Here is a 16,577-nt window from a genome sequence, read left to right as displayed (position 1 = left end):
CAACCTCCATCCGAATCATATTTCCACAACCTAAAAAGAGGTTGCATTGTTTAGACCTGTGTGGAGAAAACATATGTTGCAATAAATCAGGATTAACCGGGTCACCGATCTATGCCCAGCTCATAATGACTGAGGAATGATGAAGACAACATGTCTCTGTCTAAAGAGCATAATTAGTACAATAAACAAACCAGCACCAGCAGCCTAAATTGTACCTTCAAATTAAGACCTAGTTTAATCTGATAGGGCAAAAATAATCAGTCAATTCATCAAACATATAGTCAATTTTCTATAAGAAAACATATAATCGTCCACTCAAGATTGAAAAATGCAGTTTGAAGGGACTGCCCAATCTACATAAATCATGTCCATGTTTTGTACATTGCCTAACATTGTCTAACCATTGGCTTAGGCATAGTCTAACAAAGATTGCAAACTGCTGATAAGTGTTGACATGTCGTTGGTTTCTTGACTGAAAAGAAATTTTCAGTCATAGTGATAGCTCCAGCCAACAACCGGAAAAGTAGTTTCATTGGATATACGCGTCCAACAGTCCAAAGAGCGACTCCATAGGAGCAGTATGGAACATCATCATAATGAAATATATCCTATTAGCAACATGAACAAAGAAGAATGGCACACTTAAATGATGGGGAAGAAACATGAAGTGTTTCTTACAGTGTGAAAAACAAATTCTTCCTTAACTGGTGCAAACACATTATTGCCACACTGGGAATAGATTTGTTGCTTTGCAGGCTAAAAATCTCCCTCCGTCCATGTAATAACATCTTATATTATGGTGTACTTTTTTGTTGGTAATAGCACATAGAGCATAATATAGACAACTAAATCAATTTAAAAAATTGGCATGTTTAATCATGTAATATCATGCACCTACACTGAAGAAAGAACAATGTCAATCTTGAAAGGGCACTTATCTTTGATAGAATTCTCATGTTCACCTGCACCGTGAAAAGACTGGAACCACATATAAATGCCATTATCCAGTGAATGATTTATCACATCCTGGATGCTTTGCATCTACAGAAGATAAAAATATTTCAACACAGAGCAAGATAAATAGCACCTAAACCAAAGTAGTAGAGGATACTCGGGTCATTTGCTTTCAGATATTTCATGTTCACTGTTGTTATCTTTGCAACTTGATAGATCTCTTGGATTAAATGAGGAAGCCCACTTGTGATGCCACTGATGTTTAGCTTCTGAAAAAACTCTGGATAACAAACTTAAGTGTGTTTCCCCTACTTTAGTAGTCCTCTGATCAGCACCTGACGGATGTTCGATTGCGCATTGACAAAGGTGTGTATGCAGTTTCTCAATCTGGCAAAATATACCACTTAATTTGGAATTTCTACCATGAATAACTACACCAAATTTGCAATTTCAGCAGCTGAGCGATGTTGGCTAAGCCCATTTTTATCGCTGGAAACTTCAACATGAGAATAACTCCATGTTCTTGCGTTGCAACGGGTGAAAGTAATCTAATATGTGCTCACTAACGTGAAAATTGTGTACACAATAATCTAATATATATAACAAAAACAATTTTCTTAACCGGTTGAGCTCAATGCCAAGCGTAAAAAGCATTTCATTGAATAACCAATTGATCCGTTGGTATCCTTATCGCCACGGCTCATCACAGCAATACCTTTCGTTACCAATTAAAAACAAAGACCAAAGCAGATTTCCCAATGACAGAAAAACTTCTTAAATGTTAATAGTACAATCCACAAAACAGTTAAATGTATATAAGAGCAGGTGCACATACAAATGAGTTGCAGCATAGAAACAAGCATAACATGTGCATTCTAACTTTTCAAGTAAGAATTTTTGTTGTGTTAGTACCTGATTCTGGACAGACTTGGCCATCTTGCAGAACTGCTTGCGCGTTAGAGTCTTGTGCAACAGCTTGGCATGGGTGTCCTGCTTCTTGGTCTTGCTCGTGGACAGGACAACAGCCTTCTCCTCTCCCGCTGATGGCTGGACCGCCACGGTCTTGCTGTTTGTTAAGCCTAAAAAACCACATCAGACCATAGCAAGTTAGCGCCTTGTAGAGGAACTAATAAACAGCTTTGAGCCCGCCAAAAACAGTGCAAGTGTGAAGAGCTATGGACCTGAGAACTTGTAGTAGCGGACATTGTAGAGGTTGTTGGGTCCTTGTGAAACTGGACCTTGGCGTTGCTGTTGCCAAACTGCTTGATCAAGAAGCACTTGCTCTTCTTCACAAGCTCCCAGACCAGAGACCTTGGAACGGTAGTGATTTCTCTGCTCTCACCTCTCTCTCGGATGTGCACAGGAGCCCACCCAACGCCATGGCACCCGCAGGAAGCCGCGCCGCCGGGCCTCCACCACATCGCCCCTGCCTCGTTCTCGCCCGATCGGATCACCGCCATCGCGCCAAGTCCGTCGCCAGCCGCCGCCTTTGCCTCTGCTTCGTGCCCCCATGCTCGCTGACTCCTGCCGCGCTGCTCTGCTTCGCTCGCGTCGCCCCGGCCCCCTTCTGCTCCGTCCACGCGAGGTGAACGAGCGCACGAGCAGCGCCCGGTCCAACCAAGAGGAGGACGAGTAGGGACAAGGTGCGTGGTGGCTGGGTTTGCCGGCCGGGTGGAGGAGACGAAGGCGGTTCACGCGCTCGGCAGCAGAGGAGGTAGAGTTACCCGATGCCATGCCGCGCCCGCCAACCGTCGTGCTCCGAGCTCCGGCCGCCTTCCTTGGAGATCCACTGTCTGAGCGCCACTTCCCACCAGATCCGGCGAGATTCGACAGGTCCTTGACGACCGTGCCACCGCAGGCCCTTGCAAGGCCGCCGCCGGTTTAGCCTCTCCTCCACGCCTCTCCTCGCAATTATGGAGGGGTGCGGCCGCGGCGGCGAGATGGCGGAGGTGTGGCGGCGGCGGCGACGGTGCGAGGATGGCGTGGCTTGGGCACGGGTGAGGGATCGAGGAGGCAGATGCGTACGGGAGGCCTCTGCGTACGGGTGTTTTGTTTTTTTGTTTTCCAGCGAACCGTTTTTTCTTTTGTGTATGGATAGACTGCGGGTTAACTCCTAAAAAGCACAGGGACCTTTGTTTAAAAACGCCGCGACGGTGAATTCGGAGACCCAATCCGTACTTTATTATTATTAGGAAGAGATAATATATAGGTATGAGACATAATAAGCACTAGAGTTCCTAAACGGGCCAGTTCGTAGGCGAGTGTGGTTCGCGGGCTGCCCCAATAGACGACGTGGACGACAAGGCGAGGTAGTCGGTAACTTTTCTTGTTTTTCTCAACAAGAAAAAACTAGGGAAACGTTACGGAGAAGGAATCTTGGTCCGTACATCGCCTCATCAGGCAGGCTGGCCACAGCCCCCTAAACCCATCGTATGCTATATGAATCGTGCAAACCGTTGAGTTACGGAAAAGGAATCTCGTTCCGTACGTGCTGTGGGCAGCAGAGCGGCGTCAAACCCCTAACGTCCTCGGCTACGATCCGACAGCATTAGCACGTGCCGGCCGCGACCACCCGTCGTCGGCGGCCATCATGGACGCCGTCATGCTGGAGGCGTCAACGTCGTCCACCGCCATGCTGGAGGCGCCAACGTCGTCCACCGCCATGCTGGAGGCGCCAACGTCGTCCACCGCCATGCTGCTGGAGGCGTCAACGTCGTCGCAGCAGCAGTCCGGCGAGGCGGCGCTGTACCCGTACCTGCACGTCCCCGGCGTCCGGTTCGTCCCGACCGACCAGGAGCTCATCCTCTGCTACCTCCGGAGCAAGCTGCGCGGCGATCCGCCCCCGACCACGCTCGTGCACGACGACGACGTGTACGCGGAGCACCCCCAGATTCTCAGTGAGTTCTTGCCTTCTTGCTTAATGCCCACCGTCGTTTCACTCTAAGATAAGAAGATTCCGATCGATCTTGATCTTCTTGATTGAGTTCTTGATGGCCGTGTAACTTGCTTTGGTTTTGGCAGCGGAGAGGCTGGGCCCGAGCGTGGAGGACTACTGGTACGTGTTCACGCAGAGGAACCGCAAGTACGCCAAGGGGGGGCGGCCGAGCCGGAACACGGGCGACACGGGCCGCTGGAAGTCGGTGGGCAAGAACATGCCGGTCACCTACGGGAAGGAGAAGGCGACGATCGGTTTCAGGAACTCTCTGGCGTACGAGGTGTTCCTCTACGACGACGGCGGCGACTCCAAGAAGAAGCGGATAGAGAAGACGGAGTGGAAGATGGCCGAGTTCGTGGACGTGGACTCCAACATGCCCGTCTCGTCCGCCCCCAACTTCATGCTGGTCAGCCATAGATCGTCATCTCATCATCTCATCTCATGCCATGCATGTCAACTAATTTGGTGCCAAGCGTCCCTGTGTTTGATGATGTGTGTCGATCGTGTGTTTTTGCTTGCAGCTCAACGAGTGGGTGCTGTGCAGGATAACACGCAAGCCGGAGAAGAAGAAAGGGGAGGAGGAGGATCCCGGCGCCTCTCCGGCGGACGAGGTGGTGGAGGAGGAGGAAGGGGCGGAGGAGGAGCACGAGCCGTCATCGATGATGCTCGTCGACGAGCCGCTGACGGACACCAGCCCCGACACGTCGCAGCAAGCGCAGGCGACGGCGTCTGCCGGCCTCTTACGCAACGGCGCCAACTGGTCGGACAGCACCGCCGACAGCCAGGTCGAAGCATCCGGTTCCGGCGCCGATCCCCAACAGACTGCTGACGACGACCCGTTCGAGTCTCTTGATCTGGGGCCCTTGTCGAGTGGGAACAGTCTTGGCCATGTCTTCACGATTGATCCATGGGCCTGGAACCTGTATTATCCAGAGGGCGCCGATATTGATTCGTCCGGCAGCCGGCTCCGAACGCCCAGCGACCCTGATCCGATGGAGACCCCGTCGGAACCACCTGCTGCTCCTCAGCCTCGGCATTTCGTCACCGATCTTCCCTCCTCCACCGACGACGGTCGTCTTGAACATGCCAAGGTGATTCGCAAGAGAAAAGAAGACGCCAGGGCGAGCGGTGACGACGCCGGGAAGAAGGGCAACGCGGCAGTAAAGAAGAGCTCCGGGCGTGCAAAACCAGACGGCCAAAACTAATTCTGTGTAATGCATAAGTACATTGGTAGATTTTTGGTTCAGTTTTGATAAACCATCTCCCCTTTTTCTTGAACGCAATTGCCAGATCCCCTGACCTGTCGGGTTTTCCCTAGGACAAAGATAAGGTAGGTTTAGAGTAGTCGTAGGTTTATGTGTTTTTGCAACCTGCAAGCAACTGGATAGAATGTTGCGGTGAAATTTTGGCAGTAGGTGCTGATTTGCTGCCAGTGGAGCAGTGCATATTTAAGAGTTCATGGCATGGATAATGGTGGTCTGTTTAGGTGTGCTTGTGCTGGATTTTAATTAGCGAGGCATCTTTGAACTGTAGGATTTTCATAGCAATTTAGCAAGGTTCAGTATGCTTTTTAGGATATATTTTTTTAATTTAACACATGGACCGTTTGAATCACTTCGAGATTGAGTTTGCCAAATTCCTCTATCTCCAGTCCTTCAAATTTTATTTTAGCTTTGGTTATCTGGTGTGCCCAAACCATAAGCCTCGGCTTAACACAAAACTTGCAGCCCACTCGACAGTCTCCAGCCATGGCAGGGAAGCAGTTCCCCTCCCTCGCGCACGCGCGCCGCGCCTCCTCCCGCTGCCTGCTCGCCGTCGGCGCCCTCCTCGTCTTCTCCGCCGTCTACTTCCTCCTCCTCTCCCCGTCGCCGCCGCGCCCCGTCGCCAGCCCACTCTCCAACCCTAGTAGCACCACCACCTCCTTCGTCGCCTCACTCGACCGCTTCCTCGACTCCCCGCACCGCCCCGCCGCCTCCTCCGCGGCGCCCGGGGACCTCGACGCCGCGATCCGGAGGGAGGAGGAGGCCCGGCTGTACGGGGACCCCCGGGGCGCGTGGCCGGCGGCGCCCGCGCCGCTCAGGGTCTACGTGTACGAGATGCCGCGCAAGTTCACCTACGACCTGCTCAGGCTGTTCAGGGACTCGTACCGCGACACCACCAACCTCACCTCCAACGGGAGCCCCGTGCACAGGCTCATCGAGCAGGTGGGCGAGCGGTGAGATCGATTTGTATCATATTCTCGCGTCGTTTTAATTTTGATGATGCCACGAGATCTCCTTGTTCCCAGATTTGGTGGTGGAAGGCGCTTAGTTTGTAGACTGTGTGGCATTTGATTGCTTGCTGATTGAAAGTGGAGCATTAGTAGTAATGCTGCGTTGCTATATTCCTCTGTGATAAATCTGTTCTCTGATGCTCTCGGGAGATCTCAAGTGTTCCTGAAATGAGCTCTATTTTAGTGTGTTGGATCTCATAGAAATATTATGTGCTGATCCACTGTAGCTGCTCTGGGTATCTGTGGTATTCCTGTGACCCAATGCTGCAAAGCTATACCAATGAGGCACATACGCTTCTCGACTGAATATGCTGTAATTTGTAATTATTACAAGATTCAAACATAAGGATGTGTATCGTTTGCTGATGTTCTTTGGATCTCTTTGAGATCATAAAACTCTTGTTGGAATGCATTAATAAATTGTAAATAGCTTACTTCTTGCCGATATCCTGTTTACATATAGCAGGAAAATGGTTGAACTGGAATAGCAACCTGGCAACCTGGTGCATGTAGCTCCCGCTTGCGCAGGGTCCAGGGAAGGGTCCGACCACTTTGGGTCTATAGTACGCAGCCTTTCCCTACATTTCTGTAAGAGGCTGTTTCCAGGACTTGAACCCATGACCTCATGGTCACAAGGCAGCAGCTTTACCACTGCGCCAAGGCTCCCCTTCTTGAACTGGAATAGCCTGTACTAATATTTGCTGGGAAAGGAATGGTCTGTTTACTGCGTGTTTAGATCTACCACCTCTGCATATGACAATTTCTAATACATCAGTTTTCCAACACGGTTTTGTTAAATATCTGTATACTAAGTAATACTGTAGCACTATGAATTTGGAACTTGCCATTTGTCTTGTTTTACTGTCTGAATTTATCTCCATTCGCATGTGCAGCATTCTATTGACTACTGGCTGTGGGCTGATCTCATTGCTCCTGAATCACAAAGACTTCTGAAGAATGTTATCAGGGTTGAGCGGCAAGAAGAAGCAGACATTTTCTACGTGCCATTTTTCACAACAATCAGTTACTTCTTGCTGGAGAAACAAGAATGCAAGGCACTTTATAGGGTGTGCGAGCATTTCTCAAGGTTTAATTTTTTAGCTAGTATTTGTTGTAGGACATGCATGTGACCAAGCTAAACTTTGATTCTTCATGCTATCAACCTGACATCAATTATTAAGAAAATTTAGTTTGTTTCTGCAGTCACAACAGAAATCATAATAACACACTATGGAATGAACTCAATATTCTATGACTATCTGTAATATATTTTTGGGGGGTTCACCTGACTGTAAGGAATATCTAACTCTCTGTCTAGATTACAAGTTATTAATTGTTCTGTTCATCCCTATTTATATCCAAGATGATCTTACCATTACTTCCCTGTAATTAGGAAGCTTTGAAGTGGGTGACTGATCAACCTGCTTGGCAACGTTCACAAGGCAGAGATCATGTTATTCCTGTTCATCACCCATGGTCTTTTAAGTCAGTCCGAAGATTTGTGAAGAAAGCAATATGGCTTCTACCTGATATGGATTCTACTGGGAACTGGTATGGTCTTCATTCCTTCATTGTTCGCCACGTTGCCTCTATGCTGCTTGCATACATCAGTTGAGCAACACAACTCATGTTTCCACCTTATATCAGGTATAAACCTGGGCAAGTTTATCTGGAAAAGGATGTTATCCTTCCATATGTCCCAAATGTTGACCTTTGTGATCATAAGTGTGTGTCAGAAACTCAATCTAAAAGAAGTACGTTACTATTTTTCCGAGGAAGACTTAAAAGAAATGCTGTAAGTTTCTTGATACTATTTCAACCTTTGACAAAATCAGATCTATATATGCATGTGATAGTTCCACTTTTTGTTGTCTTATTGCCTTTTGGTCTTCTATCTTGTTGACCTTGTTAGGGTGGGAAGATACGCAGTAAGCTTGTGACAGAATTACAAAACATAGAAGACATAATCATAGAAGAAGGTTCTGCTGGGGCTAAGGGGAAAGTAGCAGCTCAGTCTGGCATGCGCAAGTCTCTCTTTTGCTTGAATCCTGCTGGGGACACTCCATCTTCTGCTCGCCTGTTTGACGCAATTGTTAGTGGATGTATCCCAGTTATAATCAGCGATGAGCTAGAGCTTCCTTTTGAAGGAATACTTGACTACAGTAAGGTATAGTTGACCCATTTTTCTACAACATGCCTTACCATTCTCCATAATTTGAAGCATGAAGGTTCGGAAAGATCGCTGATATATTTTACTGGAGCTCCAAAACTTTACCTGTTACCTGAAAAAATGAGGATATTTTTCTAGTTGAATCTCATGAATGACAAACAAATATATCCATATCACTGAGTTACTAACAAGTAACATGCGGACTATAGTTGCATAGTTGCCAATGGACAGGCCTGATTACTTCAATGACACTGACTGTTGTAGAATTAGTGATACCTATCTTTTGACATATACCAATTTCTCTGTATCAATAGTGTTTCTGAAGCTTGTGTAAAAGTTGGCACGGTATCTATGAAACCACTGTACCTAAGGATTATTTATTTTCTATATATACTTGCACTGTGAGATAAACCGAGAAAACGCGTTGGTGATATCGGGCACTATGAATTATAAAAATGGTGCGTGAGCAATATTAATCAATTGTAAACTATAGTAAAGGTGTCTATATAGATGTGCACATGTGTGGGCATGCACGAAAATCTTACACATGCAGTCTGTTGGAGATGCATATATTATATCCCATCAAGATTTAATTTTAATTTTTTATTGTAGCATGATGACTATGTATTTTGCCTCACCATTGGTCATCGGCATTGGTCTGCTGCATTTGGAGAACACAAGTTTTTGCAGTGTGAAATAATGGCATGTTACTTCATTGTGCAGATAGCATTGTTTGTGTCATCAACTGATGCTGTGCAACCTGGCTGGCTGGTGAAGTACCTAAGAGGCATCGATGCCAAAAGAGTCAGGGATATGCAATCCAATCTTCTCAAGGTTTGCTCTTATTTAAAACCTAAATACGATTTAAGGGTATGCTTGGTTCGGACCCAAGTTCAGCCTACCAAAAGTTTGGCTAGCCAAAATTTCAGTGAAGGTTATGCTTGCCCATGATTTGAACAATGTTGCCAAGAAAAACAAACTAGAGTGCGCTAGTTAGTTGGTATGGGCAATGCCAATTTTGGTGATTTTGGGCACCGACCAAGTACTCCCTTAAGTTTCTTGGAAGACCCATCTTCTTGACTATTTTTACTCGTGGTGCATTGACAGTACTCGAGGCATTTTCTATATTCAAGTCCTGCTCAGCCCCTTGGACCAGAAGACCTTACATGGAGAATGGTAATTCCCTGACATTCTTCTAGAGTTGTTCAGCCTATTATACTTGCGAAATAGAAGTGTTTTTGCTTCTAGAATCTACATCGGTTCAATGTTGTGAGCCCACCACTTCAAGGCCAATTATTTTATCTGCAGTTTCATTCCTTGTGTAAATGTTGGGACTTCAGAGATACAGTAATCTTCGCTATAACAGTTTATCCGTTACATGCCCGAAATGCAGATTGCTGGCAAGCTGGTGAACATCAAGTTGCATATTCAGCGGTCATGGCGTGTGGTCAGAGAATCAAGAAGCGTATGCACATGTGAGTGTAGAGTCGGGAACACTACGAGGATGCTCTGAAACAGCCTTTTCTTTGTATTTTATAGTTCACGTATCGTGGTAGCTCTTCTCTACCTGTCATTGGCATGAGTTTTGCACAGCTGTTACACTCCCTTGTAAATTGTACTTGAAAAATCTAGCGTTAGTTTGTAAGTGATGCTCCAGTTGGAGAATTAATTAAGAATTTGAAGATATGCAGTGTGCTAGTACATTGCTTTTATGGCCAAGGGCCCAAGGCCTAAAGATCCTGGTGTGGATGTACCTTATTCGTAGCCCAGAGACCTTTTCAGTTATTATAAACATTAAAAAGCAATTATCAGGGAATTTCCTCAGAACTGGCTTTGTTCCTAAATACAAGTCTTTTTAGAGATTCCCATATGAACTACATACGAATGTATATAGTTAGGGTGTAGATTCACTCATTTTGCTCCGTATGTAGTCCATAATGGAATCTCTAAAAAGACTTGTATTTAGGAATGGAGGGAGTAGATTCCAACCAATTCTACTCTGTTTGGGTTTGTGAGGTCTCTGACCATGAATTTGATCAACAAAATATGAGTTATATGCTACAAAAGTTATGCCATTGATAACTTCTTTTGAATGTGAAGATTCAACGGTGTAACTTTTGTAGCATATAAATTTCTGAGGTCTCTGACCATGAATTTGATCAACAAAATATGAGTTATATGCTGCAAAAGTTATGCCATTGATAACCTCTTTTGAATGTGAAGATTCAACGGTATAACTTTGTAGCATATAAATCCAAACGGAACTCAACATAGAACAAACTGGTAGGAAATTCAAGACTTTAAAACCGGCCTCACTGGTCTGAACATACTTGACAATGGCGCAATAGGCATATTGGCTGCTAAGAGTTTTGGTTCGACTTGACCAAAATACTAAGGTTATCATACAAAATTGACCTCACAAGGCCTACGGTCACAGAATCACAAGAAGCTACTTTGTCCTTGTGTGACAATGGGCATTGCAGAGCTTGACATAAGTCTACTATCTCCACACTACGGCGCAGTCATGAGGGGAGCCATTTGAGACGCTCCTACCTCTGTCAGACTTCAGCACACTACCCTTCTTCTAGGTACAACCAGAACGGCCAAAAAATGATCTGCAAAAGACCAGCACAAGTTAGGTTTACAGAAAGTCGAGGTGGGCTAGTTTACAAACATCAGAAACTATTACACAAGTAAAGCAACAGCTCCAAGTTAATGGTGTAAGAATTTGTTAATAGAGAAATCCTATTCAGGATATGAAATACATCGACATATTATCATAAATACCTGACCCAAAATAATCTGTAGCAAGAAAAACTAGACCATGAAATGTCTCGAGTTCTTAACAGAGAAGCTGAGAATTTCTCAAGACACTAGACAGGAATTACATTGTTCGTTCTTAATAGAGAAGCTGAGAATTTCTTAAGTCACTGGACATGAATAACACTGTTCTTGCATGCATTCCTACATGTAACACTCTAACGCAGTTTCTGTGGAAGCACAAGCATTACAGCTACAGCGAAGATAAAACACAAACATCCAACTAGTGTTTATCAGCACAACTTGCTTGCTTATCGAATATGAACCAGATGCCTGTAAATATGCATGACAAGCAGGGATGTCCAACAGCAAAGGAGTAGTTAGATGTATGCATGATGCTCAATGCTGAGAATGGCATTCAGGTGAAGACTGTTTTTACCTAACAGATAGATTGGCATGTTGATAAGCAGAATGCACATCTTCCATAATCAGCAGAAATAGCCCCGGCAATTTGAGGATCCACAAAGGCATCTCTTAGCTCCAGGAGAACCTATACCACTAGAATCAGCTCCAATATCACCATAGTCGTACGTCAGCTCTGTCATGGGAGGGATGTGCTTCAGTGCAAAGAACATGATATGTGGGTGACCATCATCTCCATGGTCAAACTGAACTGGCTGCCAGAAGGCGTTAGGGGAACAACTATGGTTCATGAAACGTGCGATGTTTCCCATTTTCTTTGCACTTATCTTGATGGGCAGTGGCTCAAAAGTATCAGCTGAATTATTTGTGATTTGCAACCCCCTCAGTTCAGGTACATAATCCCATTTTAATGTCTTCTCACCAGGACGCACAGTCTGAAAAACGTAATCATCTTCACCATCCAAATTCAGTTTACTCTCATCAATAACCTCGCCAACATACTCGCAGATAAATGAGCCAGCCCGTATAGGATCCCATGAACGAAGACCCCAGCCTCGATTTCCTGTCCTGAAGATCTCAAAGTGAACCCTAACCCCCTTCTGTGTCACCCTGTTACGGCAGTTAACTGAACACTGGCAAGATTCACCACATTCATGTAGCCTATTTTTGCGGCATACAAGCAATCCTGTTGAACTATAAGGTAAATTACCTCCATTAAACTGTGTACAACCACAATCCGTATCACTGGGCAGACAAGCATTGAGGCATGAACAACCCTGTAATGGTTTCATAGAACTTAGTGGCTTTGGGTACTTGACCTGAGTAATATAGGTGAAAAGGCCTGGTCCTTTCTCACTGTCAACATCATTGACAAGACACACCGGAAGATTTTCAGTACCAGATGATAGATCAGGGTGTAAAACTCTGCCTCTAGTTCCTCGATTCTCCACCCATTTCCGGGACATCTTCCAGATTGACATTCCCTCGGGTTGTCCTGGCTCCCTCAGCAGCTTGTACTTGAAGCAATTGATCCCAGTCTTTGTTCTCTCCTTCCAGGACTCATGGATCTTATAGAGGCCATCATACATATAAACCTTCCCACCCAAGCAACCTGGATCTTTAAATCCCCGTACAACCCGGATCACATTCTTTCTCGACAGGCTCATCTGAAGAGCAAGGTTACCCCTCTCAAGCTTCTGGTCATGCATCTCCTCATTGTTCTTGCTACTACCTCCTGAACCGCTGTAGACTAGTGTGTCTGTAGCATCATCTTCATTCTCATAAACACCTGCAGCGACAATACATACTGCTACAGAATCATCATCCTTATCACCAAAGGTGTGGGTCATATAATCAATTCCAGCCATGGTAGGAGCATGCAAGCCAATAATGCATAGCTCCATCCTGAAGTAGAAAATATCCCCTATTTCAACTCCAGGAACAACTCCAATCCTCTTCCTGATGTTAGCCCTAAGATTATTGGCCATCATCACGGCACCAATCTTAAGGTCTGGGCGTTTGGTACTCTCTTGTGCCGCATCCAATTGAAGATGTCTACGCCGCAGGGCCTCGAAGTTCATGAGAACCTCTTCCACAGCCTCCCTGGGATTGCTGGATGAAAGGGGCACCGAGGTAAATTCATTGTCAGCACCAGCCTTCCTGTGAGAGGTCTTGTTGCGTTTGGTCTTCACACCATTGTTGTCATCACTGCCCAAACCGCCGCTCATCTTATATCCACTTAGGTGGGACGGCCTCTTGATCTTCCGCCCAGATGCTGATGTCTGGTTGCCAGTGAAATGCTCATTGTCATCGTCATCGTCGTCCAGTGGTATAACAGGTGGCGGTGTCGGCCTGTAAGCTGATATAGGGATGACATCAATTGGGCTGTCAGCGCTGGCGCCAAGGTTTGTAGCCCCATTAGCAGCAGTCTGGCCTCCATTAGCAGCGTACTTATCAGCAAAGGTGGTAGCCTGGCCTCCACCACCATCCTGGCGACGAGAAGAGGCAGGATGCCCTCCACCGTCATGCTGGCCACCAGAAGAGGCAGGCTGCCCTCCATAAGCATCTTGAGCACCGAAAGCGGCGGCGAATGACCTGAAAGCAGGATGGCCCGGAGCACCAACCCCCCCTGGAAACTGCCCAGCTGAAGTGACAAATATCAATGGTGGGGTGGTGTTGGGCACGTTAAACGTGTTGACCCCCAGAGGCGCAGGGAACATGGGAGCCAAAGTCCTCAGGGGCTGGATATCCAGGACATCCTGATCAGGAGTAGGCATGAAATTCGATGTCCGGTCCATGACGGCTCGCAGCAGCTGGATCCCTGCATCAAGCAAAGCAGAGTTAGTGTCCATGGCATAGCACATCGGCGTAGCCGGGTGGAAATGTAAAGTTTCAAACTTTAGGTTTCCTGACGGGCCACAGTAGTTCAAAATGGAATAATCGAACCAACCAGGAGCAAAACCAAAACAAAGTAGTACTAGGTAGATGATAATCGACATCGATTCCGCGAGCAAACGGATGGCAATCGAGCAACCAGCTGTAAAAATGCCGGAGACTTTTTAAGGAAACCCTAGGGCTCGCCGTCGGCGAGCAAGCTTCAATCCGGCGGGTGACCCGCCAGCCGGGCTCACGGAAGCTGGGGTTTTGTGGTGGCGGGGGGAGAGAGATCCCACGAACTCCGCCCCCGCGAACCAGCACAACGCTCGAAAAAAATCGCAGATGCAGATTCGCACCTCGAATGGAGAAGAGCTCACCTTGGCGAGTATCCGGGGCTCCGCTCCGCGGCTTCTAGGAGATGGAGGGAGCCATGGGGGCGGACAGCGCCTGCTCTGTTCAACTTCGGGCAGGAGGAGGGGAAATTTGGTGGGGGAGTGTGGGTGGATGGTTCGTTTGCTCTGGGCCTGTCCCCACTAGTAGTACTGCCCGAGAGGCGCGGCGGAGGGTCGCCAAGGGCTTCCTCTCGCCCGTCGGATCAGAGAACCGACGCTTCAGATGCGATGGTACGCAACAGTGAACGGCTTTGCTTGCTTTTCGCGCTTGTGTTTTTAGAGCATCTCCAACGGATTCATGTATAATACTCTCTCAGTTTTGTAATGTAGTGCATATATTTTCTTAAAAGCCAAATCTCGTACACTTTGACCAAGTTCGTAAAGAAAAACATTTACATCTAGAATGCCCATATGAAAAATGATTAGCATCCACTAGTGGATTGCTCCCAAACGTCAACCGCCGCCATCGTCTACCACGTGTCCATGTGGCCCCACCCTTTCTTCACCTTTGCTTCCTCAGAAACATCTCGATCCTATCGCTCTCTGTCTCACCCACGAACAGTTGCAGGGTCTCGGCTTGCACGGGCATCGACTGGGAAAAGACTATTAATTTCTGCAACAAGACCTTTGTTGCGAAATATTTCTATAAATTTTCTAACTTAATATTTGTAACAAGGCTTTTGTCATGAAAATTTCTACGACAAGACCCTTGTTGCAAGGAAAAAAACTGTAACAAAACGTTTGTTTCAAAAAAAAAAAGAAATCTGCAACTTGACTTATGTTGTAAAAATTTCTGCAACATGATTCTGCAACACGACCTATGTTGCGATGGTACAGGATGACGCTCGGCCACTCAATCCATGAGATCCGATGGCTTGTGAGATGGCGGATCAAGATTCGCCGGCCGACGCGTAGCGGTGTCCTATGTATATCACTAGGTTTATCATAAAGATGTAATATATGTTATATATCTCGTATTGTAGATATAAATAGCTCCTGTTCTCTTTTAAGGTGGAGGGTTTAGGCCAGGTTTGTGCCTACGATCCCAATGAAGATAATGGAGATGATGACATTGAAATAGATGATGCTGGTAAAAACGCTTTGGATGGGGATGTAAACTCTATTGGAGGGGTTGATGTAGGAGAGGACGAGGGTCCTATTGATAAATTGGATACTGCCAATAGATCCAATGGTTCTAGTGTTAAAAAAGCAAATATGGATGTATCTCATGTTACAACCACTTCCTTCCACCTCTATTCCCTGACCGATGATGTTAATGACCGGTTTTTGTTGGAAAGGAAAACTTAGAGATGGATGTTTCTCCTGTCTGTGTCAATATAGAACTGGACTCTGATGTGGTTTGTACCCCTGATATGGTGGTGGAATGTGGGGTGCCCATAAATCTTTTCATCGTGAAAAATGTGCTAGTCTTCTTAAGTATGTGGAGGAAGCTGAATCTGATGAGGAAGACAGTCTGGTGGCACAAGTAAAAGAACCATTTTCTCAAGAGGTTATTGATGCTCTAAACTTGGGCTCTATAAAAAGATCCATGGTATCCTCATTAGATGATGTTTCGGGTGTTCAAGTGTTGATAAGAAAAGTAAAACGATTGCTGGAAAATCCGATTATCAAGCTTAACGGGCCCAGTTCTGATCCAGAAACCAACACTAGGCAACATGGAAATGTAAATATCGTGGACTAGGATGCAACACCAGGTAACTCGTTTGTAGTCCTAGTCCCTGAAAAAAACTTATTTCACAATCTGATAAAATGGATATTGCCGTTGGAAATGGCGCATATGAATGTATCAGAACTGTAATGTTTTAGGGGTATCTAATTTGAAGGATTTCAATTTGGCATGTTAGCTTCTTGGGGTAAATGATATTTTTCTGGTAGTGATAAGAATTGGCAGAATTTTTTTGACTTCAAATATGGTACTGATAGGTCTAATATACTTTGGTCTAAAAATGAGGTTGGTTCTCCTCTAAAAATGTCTAATTGGATCATTTCTGCCTTAGGATATTTCTATAAATGGAAGATTGGAAAATGGTTACTCCCTCCGTCCCATAATATAAGAGTGTTTTTTACGCTCTTATATTATGGGATAGAGGGAGTATTTTTTATTTTATAATTGCCTAGCATGATATTTCGCTACGGGTTTGTTGCCTTAAAACACAATGATGGAAGATATTTTAGATTTGCAAACAACATGTTTCAGTTGTGTAGGTTCAGGATTGTGCCACACCGTGTCTTACTCCCACGAGATTTGTGGACGTGGTTTTGTTTGATAGATGG

The 16,577-nt window shown here is 45.9% G+C and overlaps 3 protein-coding genes and 1 non-coding gene across 4 annotated transcripts; 2 read left to right on the top strand and 2 right to left on the bottom strand.

Moving 5' to 3' along the window:
- Positions 1–1,580: 1,580 nt before the first annotated feature.
- On the bottom strand, positions 1,581–1,667 carry LOC119282912. The gene has a single exon (XR_005138942.1). It is a non-coding gene; the product is annotated as a small nucleolar RNA R24 (small nucleolar RNA).
- Positions 1,668–3,646: 1,979 nt separating this feature from the next.
- Positions 3,647–5,094, top strand: LOC119281630 (NAC transcription factor 32-like). The gene is made up of 3 exons (XM_037562110.1): positions 3,647–3,851; positions 3,976–4,295; positions 4,411–5,094. The coding sequence occupies exons 1-3, from the start codon at positions 3,647–3,649 to the stop codon at positions 5,092–5,094; spliced, it is 1,209 nt and encodes a 402-aa protein (XP_037418007.1).
- Positions 5,095–5,617: 523 nt separating this feature from the next.
- Positions 5,618–10,050, top strand: LOC119277344 (probable arabinosyltransferase ARAD1). Its single transcript, XM_037558617.1, has 8 exons — positions 5,618–6,093; positions 7,055–7,228; positions 7,555–7,712; positions 7,809–7,956; positions 8,074–8,328; positions 9,055–9,165; positions 9,439–9,507; positions 9,725–10,050. Exons 1-8 carry the CDS (start codon positions 5,638–5,640, stop codon positions 9,842–9,844), a joined length of 1,491 nt encoding a protein of 496 aa, XP_037414514.1. The 5' UTR covers positions 5,618–5,637; the 3' UTR covers positions 9,845–10,050.
- Positions 10,051–10,604: 554 nt separating this feature from the next.
- LOC119277343 (histone-lysine N-methyltransferase, H3 lysine-9 specific SUVH1-like) lies at positions 10,605–14,383 on the bottom strand. The gene is made up of 3 exons (XM_037558616.1): positions 14,268–14,383; positions 11,531–13,834; positions 10,605–10,946 (listed from the first exon to the last, which is right to left on the bottom strand). Exon 2 carries the CDS (start codon positions 13,809–13,811, stop codon positions 11,580–11,582), a length of 2,232 nt encoding a protein of 743 aa, XP_037414513.1. The 5' UTR covers positions 13,812–13,834; positions 14,268–14,383; the 3' UTR covers positions 10,605–10,946; positions 11,531–11,579.
- Positions 14,384–16,577: the final 2,194 nt, after the last annotated feature.

The sequence above is a fragment of the Triticum dicoccoides genome, chromosome 3B, assembly GCF_002162155.2.
Source record: "Triticum dicoccoides isolate Atlit2015 ecotype Zavitan chromosome 3B, WEW_v2.0, whole genome shotgun sequence".
Classification (NCBI taxonomy): Eukaryota; Viridiplantae; Streptophyta; class Magnoliopsida; order Poales; family Poaceae; genus Triticum; species Triticum dicoccoides.
The sequence above is the reverse complement of the archived record's forward strand: the minus strand, read 5'-3'. Positions and strand labels throughout refer to the sequence as shown.